The sequence below is a fragment of the Lepidochelys kempii genome, chromosome 9, assembly GCF_965140265.1.
Source record: "Lepidochelys kempii isolate rLepKem1 chromosome 9, rLepKem1.hap2, whole genome shotgun sequence".
Taxonomy (NCBI): Eukaryota; Metazoa; Chordata; order Testudines; family Cheloniidae; genus Lepidochelys; species Lepidochelys kempii.
This window is the reverse complement of record NC_133264.1, coordinates 34,962,448-34,981,961: the sequence shown is the minus strand read 5'-3', so window position 1 is coordinate 34,981,961 and position 19,514 is coordinate 34,962,448. Positions and strand designations below refer to the sequence as shown.

Here is a 19,514-nt window from a genome sequence, read left to right as displayed (position 1 = left end):
TTTGTTGCTGGTGTGGGGGCTGGACTTTAAGGAGTTGTGAGTACTGTGCCCAGTTTTTGTTTAACTCTAATGTTGTTGTCTTATCTTCCAGATACTAAAACTGGACATGGGCACTCTATAAACAGGATCCTGGAAGACCCTGATTTTTAATTGACCGTTTTACTGTGATACATAAGAAGGAAAATGAAAAACTTTTTTTTTCAGAGTAGCAATAATCTAGAAAAGTATGTCATAATGTTAGTTAAAGCTGCAATACAATTTAAGTCCCAGTTGTTCAGTTGACTATGTGTCTGGACCCCTGCTCAGATGCAAAGCTGCAGTGACTTCAGTAGGTCTCTGTGTGGCCTTGTGGTGTGCCCATGAAGAGTCATTTGCAATCATGGCCTTTATTATATTGCCTCTGCATGCAGTGGTTTTAGTATTTTATTCATGCTTTGACTATTTTTGGTATATTAAATGTATTTATGCCCATCAAAACTCTGGACATCTGAACAAAATATTAATTAAAAATCCATACAAATTGTACCAGTGTGGAAAACCAAACAATTTGCTGAAAAGCCCCCACTGCTCACTCTTTCACCATACCTTCCCATCCATTCAGCCTAGAAAAATGTAAGGTACTGTATGCTCTAAAGTACCGTCACATCTTCAGTTTCAAAGTCTGATAAACTTTTCCATCATGGTGGTCTTGACATCATTATTAGTGACAAAGTAATGAACTTGTAAAAAATTGTTAAAATAGCATCAAGTTTTTTTAAAAAAAATCTTTACCCTGGTCTGTCCAGCTTCTGAGACACACTCTCATTAATGAATATTGATTTAAAGCTTTAGGGATCACACCTTGGGTCTTTTCTTTCAGCTCCTTTGCACAGGCATGTTTAGGCCTTTAAGATGTATTTACAACCATCATTGAGCTTCCTTGCTCAGTACATGTATAAAGAACCTATCTGCCATTGTGCATCCACATCTGGGATAATTGTTTTCTTTCTTTTCAAATTAACCATAGCCAATTTGTATGATGCATAAACATTCTCTTAGTATGCCAGTCAGTGGCCTGTTTTCAATTCAATGATCTGTAATGCTTTTTAGCTGCCTGAAATCAAAGGTTCATGCTCACAAAATTTCTAGCCTCCTGAAGTGAATAATTATTTTTCTCTAACATCTGTACATGGCTGTTTCCACTTGTGTGTGTTCACAGGATTGCTGCAATATTACTGCACCCATGGTTTAGGGTTACTGTCCATGCACCGACACCTATTGGTCTCCTCTAATTAAGGTGGGACTTCTCTTTGGGGTCACGTGGTAGAAGGGGTTAGGCCAGATCCAGAATGGAAATGGTTTAGGTCATAACATCACAACCGCTATGTTGTCATCAGTCTTAACTTGTCTCAACCAGTCTCATTTTGAGAGAGGGATAGGGGGGAGGTACAAGTTATGAGGTATTCCATGGCCTTTGGGGAGTGGGGGTGGCTTTTTCACATTAGCAGGAAGAATACTTTGTTTCTAAAGGAAAGTATTTTAAAAGGAGATGGCAATATTTCATCACATACAGGAGCACTTAGTTAGCTCTTAATTAGAGTGGCATGTTGTTCTGAAATGGTGGGTGTGCTTATGGGTGAGGTGAAGAGTAATTGACAAGTTGCAGTGTTTGTGTTTAATGTTTCTTAAATATGACGTAGTTTTGCCTCTATCTGAAAATACTGATTACTTTTTCAGATTCAGAAACACAATGTGGTGCAAGGCCACGTTGAGGTTAAAGTGTTACAGTGCACATTATATTGATTTGCTGCATGTTAATGTGAATTAAAACGTTCTTCAGCTATTTCTGTTTTTTTGTGAATATCCCATGTTATTATAGCTAACCACTGGTGCCTGAGCAGCTAGTTAGGCTTGGCAGCATTTCCTAAGAGTTTGAGCTATTTGCAAGGACAAAAAAAATCCTTCTGCATCTTCCAGTCTTTGCGTAGAATCGTAAACTTGTCTATTATTAAGGTCCTGTCTATACTATAAATTAGAACATAACTGAGTCAGAAGTCAATAACTAGGTCTCCCTTACTGCACTGTAGATAGGTCATCTGTGTACTATGCAAACAGGCCCCTTGTATTTAAGCTTGCTAAGCACCCCCGCATCTGAAAATGTGCTCCACTATATGTATAGTACACTACTTGTTTTTGGTTTTTCATATTCACTATTACTATTAAAACATGATCCCTTGATGAAAAGTTAATAAATACTAACATTATAAATATATATGCAGTTTGACGCAACTATTCCCTAATCTTTAGAACTAACTTTTTTATACTTAATAATGTATGTACCTAGGTTCAGAAACCAATCTCTACTTTTTTTTTTCCCAAGGACCCTTAGCATATAGGCAGTTGATGTCATACTTAGGCACAGCCTTTATATCTTTTCTTGCTTTCCTTATTATGTGACTTGGAATTTGAATTCTCTGAATTCTTTAGTTGGTGGTGACGGGGGAGGTTCTTTCTGTCTTTCAACGGTGCCAGAAGAGAGAACCACCTATAGCCTGTACTATCTCTGCTCAGATTAATTTACTCACTGTGCTACGCTATAGCTGAACTGCCACGTGTAGTTTATTTCTGAATTTGCTTGTTGCCAACTAAAGATGGAGTTACATGTGCATCTGGTATGGGTCACCACATCTTGGACTGTAGTACTAGCTGAAAGTTTAAAAAGCTTGCTTTGCCAAAAGTAACTGTTGAGGACTTGTAAATAGTTTAAAAGTCTAGATGTTACTATATAAAACAAGGATGCTGAAAAATGTAAAGTCCTGGGCTTTTTAAAGAGTAATTGCTGTATTAAAAGTACACATTCTTAATGGAGGGGGAAAAAAACGAGGAGTACCTGTGGCACCTTAGAGACTAACAAATTTATTTGGGCATAAGCTTTCGTGGGCTAAAACCCACTTCATCAGATGCATGCAGTGGAAAATACAGTAGGAAGCTATATATACACAGAGAACATGAAAAAATGGGTGTTGCCATTCCAACTCTAACAAGACCAATCAATTAGGGTGGGCTATTATCTGCAGGGACCCTAATTGATTGGTCTCGTTACAGTTGGATGGCAACACCCATTTTTTCATGTTCTCTGTGTGTGTGTGTACATATATATACATATATACACACACACTTTCTACTGTATTTTCCACTGCATGCATCCGATGAGGTGGGTTTTAGCCCACGAAAGCTTATGCCCAAATAAATTTGTTAGTCTCTAAGGTGCCACAAATACTCCTCGTTGTTTTGGTTTTGTTGGGTTTTTTTGCTGATACAGGCTAACACTGCTACCACTCTGAAACATTTTTAATGAACATTTATGCAGTGGGATTGCTCTTAAACTAGCAGAAAATTTTTTTCATCTGCTTTGTCAGTGTAAATTTTGGAAGTCTACCTAGTTTCATAAAGGACCAATAATTATTTCATGTTTGTTAAAATATATTTGTACAGATGATATTAAGAAATGAAGTAATACAGAAATGCTAATACCAAGGGGACAAACTAATCTGCTAACTAAGCACTGATCTAAGAGATTCCTTACTGTTGAATCAAAAATTTCTCATGCAATTGAGCGAAAACTGTACAGAAATCCCTCAAAGATATTTCCATGGTAAACTATTCCAGGAAGATTAATAATCTTCTGTTACAATGGTAATCTGAGTATAATCATAATGGTGTTAGCACGGATAGGGTCCTATGTAACTCAGTTGAGCAGTACTGGTTCAGTCCAGTAGAGAGCAGTACTGCACACTCAGTAGTTCACTACAGTGTGGTCTCAGTAATGACAACTGCTGCTCTTGTTTAGTTATTTTGGTTCTATGTATTTTCTTTTTTTCTATGACAGTTTTTTTTTCCACTGCAGTTTATGATTCAGATTCTATCCTTTACTGGTCAATGCATTAATCAAAAGACGAGTTATGTAAAAGTATTTCTGCCGCATGATGTAAGTTATTTGATTGCCTGTATTAAAACCTCCTTGTTATATATCAAAACCAATAACGTTTATTTTAAAATGGTTTTGTAATAATAGTAAACAAAAAAAAAATATACAATGCTCACAACCTTACTACACTACACAGTTTTTTCACTGTTTAAATCATAGGATATGTATGATTCTGCACTCAGCAGAGGATAAAAATGGTTTACATTTGCTTTTCATTTTGTCTTACAGGTTTTAGTGCAGGAAGTCATAGCAATGAGAGGCGACCTTATGGGTTTTGGTTTCCATCTGAACAGCTATCAGAAGAGGAAGTGAGAAGACAAAGACTTAATAGATTTGAGAGATGGTGAAATTGCCAAGGGTCTAATGAAAATATGTAAAGTGCTCTTCAAAGTTGCCAAAATGTTTACAGATCTGTTCATTTATACAGTTTCTATTCTAGTTCAGAACTATTTACTACTGGCTACATAATTTAACAGCAAAACATGCCAAGGATTTTGCAAAATACGGCTGAAAATCTAGGCTTAAAATAAGTGGCCAAGGGTGTGGTCCAAGAGCCAGAATGTGGTCTGTGGCTGCCCTCCATTTTGCTGTACTTAAAATATGAAAGAAAACTGGTTGACTGATGATTGTAACAAGCCGCAACTCACTTCTGACATTTCTCTACAAAGGCTTTGTTAATGCCTTGGCTTTTTGTTTGTTGATGAGCTCAATCAACAATTTCTCTTCATCTATCAAGGGGAAAAAAGGGAAAATGCGGATACCATATTAGTGTGTGTCCTTGATTTTAAAACTATATAAATCATCCTTGCAAAATTCTTCTCTTTGCCTGTGGCAAATAATCTTTTTGGATTGGTGAGTAAAATGGTACTTTTAAAACATCAGTGACTGAGTATATATGTAAATTAGGTACAGCCCTATAAATCCTGACAAGTTGCTAGCACAGCCTTTAAAGTTGCAGAATTTGGTTCTTCTTGTCTCAAATCATTCCATTCTGCCTAGGATATGTATACAGTAAAACTCATTTGTAACATTTCACACTATCTTGATACTCCCGGCCTATGGCCAATATGGTCATCCTAATATTGCAGCCTTAATTCTGAAAGTTCTTCCTTTTGTGGGGTTATTGTACTTTTATGTTTATATATATATATATATTTATTTCTGGGGGAGGGGAAAAGATTGTTTAAACAAATAAAACTGAAACATTTTCAAGGCAAGAGACTAAGTTGGAATCCAAGAAGTTACTGTGTGTTGTTGACTTACCTATTTCCCTTTTAAAGAATACTTTGTAGACTATAGGAACTCCATCATGCAAATCTTTTTTCATACAACTTTAAAAATCAGACTGTTTCTCTTGATGGACTACACTGGCTTATTTGGAGCTTGGTTATAGCTCATAAGAAAGTGAGCTGTTGTAGGGAGAAGGAAGTATACTGCCTAAATATTGGTGGCTAGAGGCATTCTGCCTCCTCAGAATTGTGGAAAGCCCACTGGGCAGCAGGACTTGATGCATCTTGGAAAAGATGTAGCCAGAATTGTTCTTGAGCAGTGTGTCACGAGAGCACCATCGCCCCGCTGCCACTTTCCTGAGACCTGCAGCCTGTGGGACTACTGGAGCCTGCTAGCAGCATTAGCTGCCCCTCCTCCTCTCCAGTACAGTTAATCATATATTGGCTGTCGTACCTGGGACCCACTCGGGACAAAAGTTTCAGCGTGCTCTGTTCTTACACTAGCACACCTGTGCAGGTCATTCATAACTTGATCTTTGCTGTGTACTGTAGAGATCTGTCTTTCAGTTAAGTTTGCAAGTAGAAAAACAAAGAAAAATGTCTTTATTCACACAAAGTAGCTGATATGCTAATATTAATAAAAACAGCTTTGTTAATTTTTTGTCTATTAACATTGAGAACAATTATATTTTAAAAACAAGTTTGAGCAATGAAATGCCCAAATAGGCAAACCTCTTCTGTTTTGTTCTTTTCAGTCCGTAACAGCTGTTACCATATGAAACACAATTCATTGCCATCCTACGGTGTGGAACAACTAGCATCTCTTGAGCATTGATTTATGTTCGTGTTGGGTTGAAAAGTTCTTGTATAGAGTATTTTCAGGGACCTATCGTGATCAGTGATCTGCACTTTATGAAATCTTGAAACCTCTCCCTCTCCGTGAAGTTTTGACCTGGGTATATTATTACAGCTGTATGTATTTTAATAATAATAGCTGAAAGTTAAATTACTGGATGCACAGTAAATACATATGTATACTCTCTGGTTTTCATCAATAAAAGTCTTTTATTTGCACAGGCTGCTTCCTATCATCTTCTTTGTCTCTTTCCCTTTTTGTCCATTTCATGCCATGGAGAAGCATGAGATGGGCATGCCAAATGTTTGGCTTTTCAAGTGCAGAGCTAGAAATCTTACTTGCAGATACTGTTCAGACCCATTATTCACAGTGCTTTCTGGAGGACGCTCAATACAGGAAAAATTGTATTGTAAAGGCCCATTTTCTTGATCACCTTCAGGATTGCACAGTCGGTATAAAGACTCTTTCTTGTTAGCTAGCTGTCCTTTGTATACGTTATACATACTAGCCACAAACTAGAATGGCTGATATTCATTTATATTTAAATAGGTTGATTTTTCTAATAATTTCCTGCCTTCTTCACTGGTTGATATTTCTAATAATTTCCTGCCTTCTTCACTGAGTAAATAATATAACAAAGCAAGCAAAAGTCAACATTTGAGTATTTGTGATTGTGCATATTTTTTATCCTTCACCGGAACATTATCCCCTCCAAAACTGATCTCATTGCTGTGGTGTTCAGTTTCCAGTGTAGTTGGTCATGTTCATGAGGCTACATAATTTCAGATATTTAAAGCAGTCAGACTGATATAGGCAGAAAATATATTGTAAAAGAATGACAGTCTTGTGGCGTTTTTAGTACAATGAAAAGTATTTAAACAAAGGCAAAAAAAATCCATTTTATGGCATTTATTTACTCTTGTAATGTTGGTTTAGAAGTCTCAGCACAAAGCGACTTAGTGCTAAAGGTGTCTTGTGCTCCCTTAAAACAAAACTCCACGTGATCACAGAAATCTCATGAGCTGGGTCCTCTTATTGTCTTTCTTTTTACTATGCCTTGGTAAGCACCATTGTCATGAAATATGTATGGATAATAACCTTGTCAGCAATAACTACGGATTGTTAAATATATAGCTTTTTTCACATTTTCTTACTACGAAATTGAAATAAATACTTGTTTTTATGTTTCAGCCTGTCCACTTCTTCTCCATTTTAATTGTAATACCTAATAAATGATCAGCACAGAAGATACTATATTTGTACATTCAGTCAAAGCGCATTATAAGGTAATGTGGATTAAACAAATTGCCTTCATTATGGCCTGTAGCTGCTCCTATTGAAGTCAATGGACGTTTGCCATTGAATTCAATGGGAACCGGATCAGGTCCTTACACTGTCATAGAATCAGGTCCTTACACTCTGATACAGTTCACTGAAATGCTGTTTCTGTCATATGGTTTTACCCTGCACTTTCCCAAAATGGAAAATAAACTCTTATTTTAAAAATAAATCCATTTAGCTTGGAGAGCCCTGACTGCAGATGTGATGTCATGGATTGAATATCTAAGGCTGCCTGAATTCCTCAGTACCTATGCAGGGTAGTAAGAATTTGAAATTCAGTACTTCCTGCATAAACATGCTGTGATAAACGAGAGGAGGGATAGCTCCCTTTTGTGGACACCCAGCCAGCCAGTTAGCTATGGAATCCCTCTTGGTAGCTGTTCTCTACTTGTTTTACCTGTAAAGGGTTAAAAAGTCTAACTGCATGCATAGGAAAAGGGAAGTGAGTGGGCACCTGACAAAAAGAGCCAATGGGGAGGCTAGAACTTGTTAAACTTGGGGGGGAAAAGCTTTTCTTTGTCTGTGTAGTTCTCTGGGCAAGAAGGGAACAGGGCAGCAGTTATGCTGTGAGAAGCTGAACGCCAGGTACAAAAATCATCAGAATCATACCTAGAATTGCTTATCTGGAACCCAGATATGTAAGTTATCAGAAAATGTGTAGGAAGACGCGATTAGGTTTATTTTGCTTATTTCATGTGACTTGAGGATTCTTCTGTGCTAACCCCAGATGCTTTTGTTGCTTGTAACCTTTAAGCTGAAGCCCCAGAAGACTATTTTGGGTGCTTAATTTTTGGAATTGCTTTTTTAAAAATTGAGCAATAGCATGAGTTTTCAGATGTATTTTTTTCTTTCTTTCTTTAATAAAATCTACCTTTTTTAACAACAGGATTTGGACTTTTGTGTCTTAAGAAGTTTGTGCACATGTTTTTTTAGTTAGCTGGTGGCAACTGCTGATTTCTTTGTTTTCATTTCTCAGCTCTTCCCCAGGGGGAGAGGGGTGTGAAAGGGCTTAAGTGTACCCCACAGAAAAGAATTCTCAAGTGCACCTTCCTGGGTTCCAAAGGGTTTTGCATTTGAGTGGTGGCAGCATCTACCCATCCAAGGTCAGAGAGAAGCTGTGACCTTAGGAGTTTAATACCAGCCTGGAGTGGCCGAATTAATTTTTAGAATCCTTGCGGGCCCCCACCTTCTACTCTCCAAGCGCCAGAGTGGGGAATCCGCCTTTAATCAGCCTCAGTAATTGTGTGTAAACTGAGAATTTTTTAAAAACAAGAAATGTTGCTGTATAAGACTTTGAATCTGAAGGTGAATTCATTTTTATCAGGAGCTGTGATTTCTTCGAGTGTTTGCTCATGTCGATTCCATCCTAGGTGTGCGCATGCCCACGTGTGCGGCTGTTGGAGATTTTTGCCTTAGCGATATCTGTAGGGTCGGCTGTAGCACCCTCTTGAGTGCCGCGCCCATGCGTCGGTATATTAGCTGCCACCAGCGGTAAACCCTCTCAGTTTCTTCTTACCACCCCTGGTGGTTAGTCGGAGTGTCTTTCCCTTGCCTCACAAGGGCTAGCGCAGTGGACCCCAGCATGGTGCCCGCGGGTGCTATGGTGCCCACTAGGACATTTATGTGTGCCTGCTGTCAGGGCTGGCGCCAAGGAACGAAGAGGAGAGGAGCGCATCCATTAGAGAACCTGCCACCGAAATGTCGCCGATCAGCGCTTCCAGTGGAGAAGCGGCTGCCGAAATGCTGCTGCTGGGCGCTTCCAGTGGAGAAGCGGCTGCCGAAATGCCGCTGCTGGGCGCTTCCGGCGGAGAAGCGGCTGCTGAAATGCCGCCAAAAACCATCTCTGCCCGGCACACTCTTCTGAAGGCATGAATGTGCTTTTGGCCAGAGAAAGGTTGGGGACCACTGGGCTAGCGGTTCTTCTATTTCAGTCTTCGAGCCTTAAGGCCTGGTAAATAGTTTTACAGTAGTTAGTAAGTACTTAAGTAATGTAGTTAGAGATAGAGTCCCAGTGGGAACTCTGCCTCAGTCTCTACGTTTTAAGCCCTGCTCTGACTGTAACAGGCCTATGCCTGTTAATGACCCCGATAGCAGCTGCCTCAAATGCTCGGGGGAATCACTGGTGAATGAGAAGTGTCGCATCCGTAAGAACTTTTGTCCCAGAACTCAGAAAAAGCGAGACATCCGTTTGAGGGCCCTCCTCATGGAGGCTGATCTATATTTAAGCACTTCTTACTCCAGGATTGATAAATACTGGTGTCTGGCACATGAAAAAGCTGTGTCTGAACTGCCCTGAAATAAGCAGCTGGTTAACGCATACTAATTCTGGAGCTCCACATGTGCCAATGGAAATCCAGACATGCTGGATAGGATGGTTTTGTGGTGGTGTTATATGCTGCTAATTGTGTTCAGTGACTTGTTATGCACGCACAGGGTGGCATAATAGACTAGTAGTGTCCAGAACTCTTGCAGTAAGTGTCAAAACAAAATGAAGTCAATGGTCTTTGGATGAGGCCTTAAATACAGCCGGTTGAGTTTTCAGTAGGTACAATGATGGACTTTGCTGTGCTTCTGCTGCTCACAGCTCTCACGATGGTGATGCCTTCCTTTTTCATGTCATTTCAAATGTTATGTGTGGGTTAACCAGACACCTGCAGTAAAAACAAAATTCAGTTTAATCTAAAATGGGGGGAAATGATCATGATTTGACATGCACAGTTCCAAATAATGCCTCTTCTGTGTATGTATTGTCAGATGAAAAGCACGGACAAAAAACACTTAAACTCTTATTTAAAAAAAAACAACAGGTTCATAAAAATAACAAACTTTTATTTAAAAAAATTTGGGGTAATTTGTGAGCATATAGAAAGGGGGATACTATTCAGTTTAAGGAGAAACTAACATGTTATAAATGGAAAAAAACTTTCCCTTGGAACACCACATCATTTTCTTTGTAAAACACCATTTTCAGAGTGCAACGAAATAATGTTGTGCATTTAAGAAGGTGGATAGTATTTCAGTGACTGTCTTAAGTATCTACTGTGGAAGTAGCTATGGTAACAATTCGTTTATCATGACACTGGAGTAAATTGGCTTATAAAACCAGAACAAATTGTCAATGCATGAGTAACTGTTGCCCTACAGCTGCACTGACATATTCACCCTTGTTGATATGAACATTCCCCTTTTTGTTTTGTATAAAAACAAATATTTAATTTGTCGTTTTTCATCTGACTGCTGCTCTTCTAGAATGTTTAAATGTACAGTGACTACTTTAGCTTGAAAATAACATGCAACAATTATAAGTGTCTGTAGAAACCTTTTTGTGGGTAAATCTTGTAATAATCACTATAATTGAAACTATACTATACTCTGAAACCTATAATTGAGTTTTATATTTTGTCAGGAGCTGGGCAAATTGGAGAAAGCCTACTTGCCCCACAAGTTCACTAATTTTTTTAAGGTATGTCAGGCTCATGTGCATAGGAAAAGCCTGGAATCTATAGAAAACAAATTTAATATCTTCAAAGTCAGCATATTGTTGATTGATCATGCTGCCATCATATAAGAGCTTGATCCAAAGCCCATTGAGGTCCATGGGAGTCTTTCAATTGATTTCAATGGGCTTTTGATCAGACCACCTCAATAAGGTGCCTAAGAGTACACAATATGTTTTAATGGAACATTTGGAAGTAAAAACCAGGTCTACTAACTCTTAATTTGGTACACTAATCCCCAGACATTCCCAGATTGTAGAGCTCGAAACCTTGTCTCTTTTGCCAACAGAAGTTGGTCCAATAAAAGATGTTACCTCACCCACCTTGTCTTGGTAATATTCTGGGACCAACACAGCTACACTACTCTGATAGTATAGTATAGTACAGATGTGAGAGTTTTTCTTCAAGTAGAGTCCCTGTGGGTGTTCCACTCTAGGGGTGTGTCAAGGCTGATTCTCCACTCTGGCACTTCGAGTGCAGAGGTGGGTGCCCGCAAGATTTCTAAAAATTAATACTAGCCACTCCAGGGTTACACTCCATTTAATTAATACTAGCCACTCCACTTACAGCTTCTCTCTGACCTTGGATGGGTAGATGCTGTCACCACCCAAATGCAAAAAAACTCCTTTTGAGAACCCAGAAAGGCGCACTTGGCAATTCCTTCCTGTGGGGTACCCTCAAGCCCTTTCACACACACACCCCCGCCCCGTGGAAGAGCTGAGAAAGAAAAACAAAGGAAATTAGCTGTTGCCACCAGCTAATTAAACAACATATGCACAAACCTCTTAGGGGCACAAAAATCCAATCCTGTTCTTAAAAAAACGTAAATTTTATTGAAAACAGAAAGAAAATACAACTGGAACTCAGGCTTTTTGCTAGATCAAAAAAAAATTACAAAAATTAAGCATCAAGATAGCTCTTGAGGTTCAGCTTAAAAGTTACAAGCAAAACAAAAGCACCTGGGGTTAGCATAGAGGAGTCCACAAACTAATAAGAAATAAAAGAAATAACCCTAATTGCATCTTCCTTAGATCTTCCCTGACTTACTTACATATCTGGAGTTTCAGATAAGCAATCTCTAGGTATGATCTGACGGGTTTTCATATCTGGTTTAAAGCTTCCTACATCATAGCTCAGCCAGGTTCCTCCTCAGCGTCTCCTCTCTCCGGAGAACAACAAACAGAAAAAGGAAAAGTTTTTTCCCAATTTTAAAAAGTTCTAGCCCTCCCATTGGCTCTTTAGGTCAGATGCCCACTCCCTTCTTTTTTACCTATGGGCTTTTTTAACCCTTTACAGGTAAAGCAAGTAGAGAACAGCTACCAAGAGGAATTTTATAGCTAACTGTCTGGCTGGGTGTCCATAAAAGGAAGCTATCCCCCCCCTTCATTTATCACACGCCCCCAAAATCACAGACGGTGCTGGCCAGCCTGGTTCAGGTCGGGTCCACACCGGCTGGGATTTCTTCCTGGAGGTTAGGAAACAGAGTTAATAAGATACATGCAGCTCTACTTTTACTAATAATTACAGTATTTTTCACGTTTCAAGGACTACAATGACTTAGATTATAGGGACATTTTTACCAGGCTGATTCTGGGAAACCTTCCTGGGAGAGTGCATTAGCCACTTTGTTAGAGACTCCTGAAATGTGTTGTATTTTAAAATCAAAGTCTTGAAGAGCTAAACTCCACCGATGAAGTTTTTTGTTAGTCTCTTTGACTTCAGTGCACCATGTCCAGTCTGCAGGTGGAACTGCCGTCCCCAAATGTATGGGCATAGCTTCTCCAGAGCATACACAATGGTGTAACATTCTTTTTCTAAGACTGACCAGCGGCTTTCCCCCTCAGAAAGTTTTTTGCTGAGAAACACGATAGGATGGAATTGTTGATCTGGTCCTTCCTGCATTAAAACTGCTCCTACACCACACTTGGATGCATCTGTAGTTACGATGAACTGTTGGTCGAAGTCCGGGGCCCTTAGTACAGGGTCAGACATAAGGGCCGCCTTAAGCTGGTTAAAGGCTTTCTGACAGTCTCAGTCCACTGAACTGCATTTGGCTGTTTTTTCCTGGTCAGGTCTGTCAGTGGGGTGGCAATTTGGCTGTAATGTGGTACAGATCATCAGTAATACCTGGCCAAGCCTGAGAAGGATTGGACCTGCTTCTTCGACTTAGGGACTTGCCAATTTTGGATAGCATTTAGTTTAGCTTTTAGGGGTTGATAGTTCCTTGACCCACCTGGTGTCCAAGGTACATTACCCTGGTTAGGTCTATTTGACATTTTTGGCCTTCACAGTTAATCCTGCCTCCTTTATGCGCTAGAAGACAGCTTGGAGGTGTTCCAAGTGTCTGCCCAGGAATCTGAAAATATAGCCATATCGTCAAGGTAGGTGACTGCAAATTTCCCAAATCCAGCCAGAAGGTTATCTACCTGTCTCTGGAAAGTGGAGGGTGCATTTCGCAGTCCGAAAGGGAACACATTAAATTCATAAAGCACTACAGGGGTGATGAAGGCTGACCTTTCCTTGGCGGGGTCATCTAGTAGCACTTGTCAGTACCCCTTAGTTAAGTCTAAGGTGGAGATGAACTGGGCACATCCCAGTTTCTCCAGTAGCTCATCTGTACATAGCACTGGATAGTTTTCTGGGTGTTTAGCTTACTGTAGTCCACACAAAAGCAGATTTCCTCATCTGGTTTGGGAACCAGAACCACTGGAGAGGCCCATGCACTCTGAGAGGGGCGAATTACATCCATCTGTAACATGTCCTTGATCTCCCTTTCTATTGCAGTTTTGGCTTGAGGAGCCATCCACTAGGGCTGGGCTCTAATTGGGCAAGCATCTCCTGTGTCAATGGAGTGGTACGCCCATTCTGTCCGTCCTGGGGTGGCTGAAAACATCAGTGGAAAGCTGGGGCACAGTGCCTGGATTTGCTGTCGCTGCTTAGGCCCAAGGGTGATGGAAAGGCTCACCTCTTCCGCGCCACCGTTGCTTTTTCCTTTATAGTAGACTCCTTCAGGCCACTCAGTGTCATCTCTCTCCTGGGCTGTAAAGTGGAGAACCTTGATTTCTTGGAATAAAAGCGCTTTAGAGAATTAACATGGTATACTTTCAGTTTTAGGGTAGGGTCTGGGAACACTGTGAGGTAATTAACAGCTCCAAGGCACTTTCAAACTGTAAATGGCCCCTCCCACAAAGCTTCCATCTTATTGGCCTGGAGTGCTTTCAGGACCATGACTTGGTCACCTACTTTGAAGGAATGTTCTCTGGCATGTTTATCATACCAGGCTTTTTGCTCTTGTTGAGCATCCTGTAGGTTTTCTTGAGCAAGGGCTAGAGAGTCCTTGAGGGTGTTTTTCAGGTTGGTTACAAAGTCCAAAATGTTAGTTCCTGAAGAAGATGTAACCCCCTACCGTTATTGCTTCATCAACTGTAATGGCCCCTTAACTTTGTGGCCATAAATGAGTTCAAAGGGTGAAAATCCCAAACTGGGATGTGGTACAGCCCTGTAGGCAAAAACCAACTGCTGCAACACTAGGTCCCAATCATTGGAGTGTTCATTCACAAATTTACATATCACAGCCCCCAGAGTCCCATTAAACTTCTCCACTAGGCCATTCATTTGATGGTGGTAAGGGGTGGAAACCAAGTGACTCACCCCAGGAGCTTCCAAAAGATGTTTCATGGTCCCTGCCAGGAAGTTAGTTCCTGAATCTGTAAGAATGTCGGATGGCCAACCTATCCTGGCAAAAATGTCTGCCAATGCCTGGCTCATGCTTTTAGCCCTGGTGTTGCTTAGAGCTACAGCTTCCGGCCATCGGGTGCCAAAATCCATGAAGGTCAATATGTACAGCTTTCCTCTGTGTGTCATCTTAGGGAAAGGACCCAGAATATCCACAGCTACACACTGAAATGGAACCTCAAATATGGGGAGTGGCTGGAGTGGGGCCTTGACCTGGTCTTGGTGTTTTCCCACCCTCTGGCATACTTCACAAGACTGGAGATAGGTAGAAACATCCTTGCCCATTCCCTCCCAGTGAAATGACTTCCCCAAATGGTCTTTGGTCCTGTTCACCCCAGCATGGCCACTAGGGTGATCGTGGGCTAAGCTCAAGAGTTTTTCCCTATACTTATTTGGAACTACCAACTGTCACTGAGGATGCCAGTCCTTGTGTTGACCAGAAAGGGTCTCCTTATATGACAGTCCTCCTCCTACAACAAACCTGGACCTATTGGAAGAGCTGAGAGGCGGTGGGTCACTCTGTGCCACCATCCAAGCTCCCTTGAGGCTTTCATCCGCTTCCTGCTCTGCTTGGAACTGCTCCCTTGATGCTGGAGACATTACTTCCTTGCTGAGTTGTGGACTTGGGCTTGGTCCCACTGGAAGTGATGCAGGTGATGTGGTTGTCTCAGTCGATTGTGAACCGCTCTCCAATGGTGCACTAGATTGTACTTCAGGCTCCGGTTGAACTTCTTATGCTAGTTTAGCTGCTGCTGCAGGTGCAGGCTTTATGGCGCCCTTTGGTGTTGGCTCCCCTGACGCTCTGGTGGAGTTGTAAGCACGGGCTCTGGTGCTGTCTGCTATGCCAGTTCTGATCCTTCGGCTGGTTCTGGCTGGGTTGCAGGAACTGGATCTACAACTGGTGCCATAGACTCTGGTCTGGGGTTGGGTTCCACCACGTCTGGCTAGGTCCCTGTAGGAGGCTCAGGAATGGAGTTGTGTGGAGGCCTGTTTAGCCTGACTGCGGGTGACCATTCCAACGCGTTTTGTTAGCCTCACATGGTTGGCTAAGTCTTCTCCCAGCAACATGGGAATGGGATAATCGTCATAGACTGCAAAAGTCCATATTCCTGACCAGCCCTTGTACTGGACAGGCAACTTGGCTGTAGGCAAGTTAAAAGAAGTGGCCTTAAATGGTTACACCATCACTTGGCCCTCAAGGTTGATGAATTTGGAGTCCACCAGGGATTGGTGGATAGCTGACACCTGTGCTCCAGTGTCTCTCCACGCAGTAATTTTCCTCCTGCCCACATGAACAGTTTCCCTTTGCTCTGGGGGTATTTGCGAGGCATCTGGGCCTGAAGGCTCTCAGTGGGACTCCGGAGTGATGAGTTGCAGTTGGCTGGCACTCTTGGGGCAGTTGGTCTTCACATGCCCCAGCTCATTACATTGAAACATTGCCCAGCTGACTGTGGGTTGGGGCGGGGTGGCTGGTTGGAGAATGGGGTGGTGAGACGAGAGGGCATCTGGGGTTTCCCTGGCTGTGTGGAGAGCTCCTCCTTGCGAGGTGGGGCCTTGGGTTGATGCTGATGGTGGGGTGCTGCCTTGGGTTGCCCCTTCTGGTATCCGCTCCAACTGCTACTAGCTTTTTTCTTCTCTGCCACCTCCACCCATTTGGTTCCGATCTCCCCCGCCACGATTACAGTGTTGGGCTTCCCATCTAGGATGTACCTTTCTATTTCTTCAGGAACATCCTCTAAGAACTGCTCCATTTGTATGAGGAGAGACAGATCTGCCAGTGATTTAACATTTGCTCCTGATATCCAGGTATCCCAATTTTTCACAATGTGGTAGGCGTGTTGGGGAAATGCCACGTCTGGTTTCCACCGTAGGGCTCTGAACCACCGATGGGCATGCTTGGGAGTTAGTCCCATCCGAATTCTCACTTTGTGTTTAAGAAGTTCATACTTGTTCATGTGTTCTTTAGGTATTTCAGCTGCCACCTCTGTTAAGGGTCCATGGAGTTGTGGCCTTAGCTCCACCATATACTGGTCTGTAGGGGTGTTGTACCCAAGGCAGGCCCTTTTGAAATTTTCTAAGAAGGCCTCTGTATCATCGCCTACCTTGTATGTGGGGAATTTTTTGGAACGGGGGGCATGGTACCTGGAGAAGGATTGTTAGGGCTACCTGATTCATCCAGCTTAGCCCTTTCCAGCTCTAAGCGCTTCAGCTCCAGTTCCAAGTGCTTTGCCTCTCTCCTCTCCTCCACTTCCACCTCCAAGCACTTCATTTCCAAGCGCTTCAGCTCTCTCCTCTCCTCCGCTTCCACCGGCCAGTGCTTCGCCTCTGCTTCCAAGCGCTTCATCTCTAGGATGAAATTCCTTTCTGCCTCAGTTAGAACTCGGCCTGAGTTAAGGGCATCCCTCCATCCTGGCACTGGGATCTTGGTTGGGGAGGGCTGACCCTTCCCTCCTGGGAAGTCCCCATTCCGCCATCCCCTCCCTGCATTTCCGTCATGGAGCTGGATGTCTGGGCTTGATCTGGGTCTGTCTTCTCTGTGGCATGCCGCTTTGGAAAGACTGTTTTTACTAAGGTTTCGGTGCCTGACCTCAACCTCCTGCACAGGGCTGCCCTACTCTAGCCTCGCTATTTCCTTGCCAAGAAGCCAGAGGAAAATAGAAAATAAACTGCTTGTTGGATTCCCTGGCTTGGCAGGCTGACTCCTTTGTGTGCCTGTTCCCCCTCAGGCAGCAAAGAAAAGAAAGAGAGAAAAAAACCTCCCCGGCTTTGCAGGCTGCCAAAAGGAAAACTGTGTCCTTTTAAAATCCTGAGGTCTGTGCTTCTGGTTCAAAATGATCCCACCGCTTTGCCACCATGTCAAGGCTGATTCCCCACTCTGGCACTTTGAGTGCAGAAGGTGAGGGCTCGCAAGGCTTAATACTGGCCACTCCGGGCTTATATTAAATGCCTAAGGTTATGGCTTCTCTCTGGCCTCGGATGGGTAGATGCTGCCACCACCCAAATGCAAAAAAACCTCTCCTTTTGAGAACCCAGAAAGGCACATTTGGGAATTCCTTCCTGTGGGGTACCCTCAAGCCCTTTCACGACCCCCTCCGGGGAAGAGCTGAGAAAGAAAAACAAAGGAAATTAGCTGTTGTCACCAGCTAATTAAACAACATATGTACAAACCTCTTAGGGACACAAAAATCCAATCCTGTTCTTAAAAAAAGGTATTTTTTATTAAAAACAAAAAGAAAGAAAATACAACTGAAAAATAGGCTTTTTGCTAGATCAAAAAAAAATTACAAAAATTAAGCATCAAGATAGCTCTCTTGAGGTTCAGCTTAAAAGTTACAAGCAAAACAAAAGTGCCTGGGCTTAGCACAGAGGAGTCCACAAGTCAACAGAAAATAAAAGAAATAACCCTAATCTCATCTTCCTAGGCCTTCCCTGACTTACTTATGTATCTGGGGTTTCAGATAAGCAATCTCTAGGTATGATCTGATGGGTTTTCATACATGGCTTGAAGCTTCTTACATCATAGTTCAGCCCAGTTCCTGCTCTGCGTCTCCTCTCTCCAGATAACAACAGAAAAACAGACAAAGGGAAAGTTTTTTCCCCAATTTTAAAAAGTTCTAGTCCTCCCATTGGCTCTTTTGGTCAGGTGCTCACTCCCTTCTTTTTATCTAGGGGCTTTTTTTAACCCTTTTCAGGTAAAGCAAGTAGAGAACAGCTACCAAGAGGGATTTTATAGCTAACTGGCTGGCTGGGTGTCCACAACAGGAAGCTCCCACCGCCTCCTTCATTTATCACAAGGTGTCTACACCCCTGCACCTCTAATTGGAGATTTTAGGTAATGGTGTCCGTTTGGTCGGCACATGCACTCTCCCTCCCTTGTGCTCTGCCTCGAGGCTACCTAGCATTGCACGGGCAAACCGTACTCAGTTCCTTCTCAACCCCCCCTTGGCCTGAGATAGAGTGAGTAGCAGTCTGGATTACTTACTTACTTTCTAGTTGATAGTGTTTTGTTTATAGCTTCTTACACAGTTTCTGTTTCCTTTTGTAGAATTTCGTAGCGCTTCCATTTTTCTTTTCAAAAAAAGTTTTTTTCTGCCTTTTCATAGAATTGTAGGACTGGAAGGGACCTCGAAGTCTTCTAATCCAGTTTCCTGCACTCAGGGCAGGACTAAATATTATCTAAACCAGCGGTTCTCTAATTCCATTGCACCGCGACCCCCTTCTGACAACGAAAATTATTACATGATCCCGGATGGGAGGGGTGTCAAAGCCTGAGCCCCACCACCCTGAGTGGTGGCCAAAGTTGAAGCACAAGAGCTTCAGCCCTAGGCAGTGGGGCTTTAATCTGAGCCCTGCCAACCAGGGCTGAAGCACTTGGGCTTTGGCCCTGGGTGGTGGAGCTTGGACTTCAGCTTTGGCTCCAGACAGTGGGGCTCAGGCTTCGACCCCGGTCCCCAGCAAACCTAAACGCTAGCCCTGGCAACCCCATTAAAACAGGGTTGTGACCCACCTTCAGGTCCCAACCCACAATTTGAGAATCACTGATCTAAACCTTCTGTGACAGGTATTTGTCTAACCTATTCTTAAAAATCTCCAATGACGGAAATTCTACAACCTCCCTAGACAATTTATTCCAGCGCTTAACCACCCTGAAAGTGCAGAAGTTTTTCCTAATGTCCAACCTAAATTGCCCTTGCTGCTATTTAAGCCCATTGCTTCTTGTCCTATCCTTTGAGGTTAAAGACAACAATTTTTCTCCCTCCTCCTTGTAACAACCTTTTATGTACTTGAAAATTGTTATCTTGTCCCCCTCAGTCTTCTCTTCTCCAGACTAAACAAACCAAATTTTTTTCAATCTTCCCTCACAGGACATGTTTTCTAGACCTTTCATC

At 42.2% G+C, this 19,514-nt stretch overlaps 1 protein-coding gene across 6 annotated transcripts in view; it reads left to right on the top strand.

Moving 5' to 3' along the window:
• The window catches only part of RHBDD1 (rhomboid domain containing 1), an 88,865-nt gene extending 80,471 nt beyond the window's left edge, over window positions 1–8,394 (top strand). For 5 of the 6 annotated variants that reach the window (XM_073359894.1, XM_073359896.1, XM_073359893.1 and 2 more), the window contains one exon: window positions 4,196–8,391. In XM_073359894.1, coding sequence (XP_073215995.1) covers window positions 4,196–4,314 — 119 coding nt within the window. In that variant the 3' untranslated portion in view covers window positions 4,315–8,391. Of the gene's footprint in view, window positions 1–4,195 lie in introns of all 6 variants that reach the window. The other variant, XM_073359898.1, reaches the window with a different exon arrangement.
• Window positions 8,395–19,514: the final 11,120 nt, after the last annotated feature.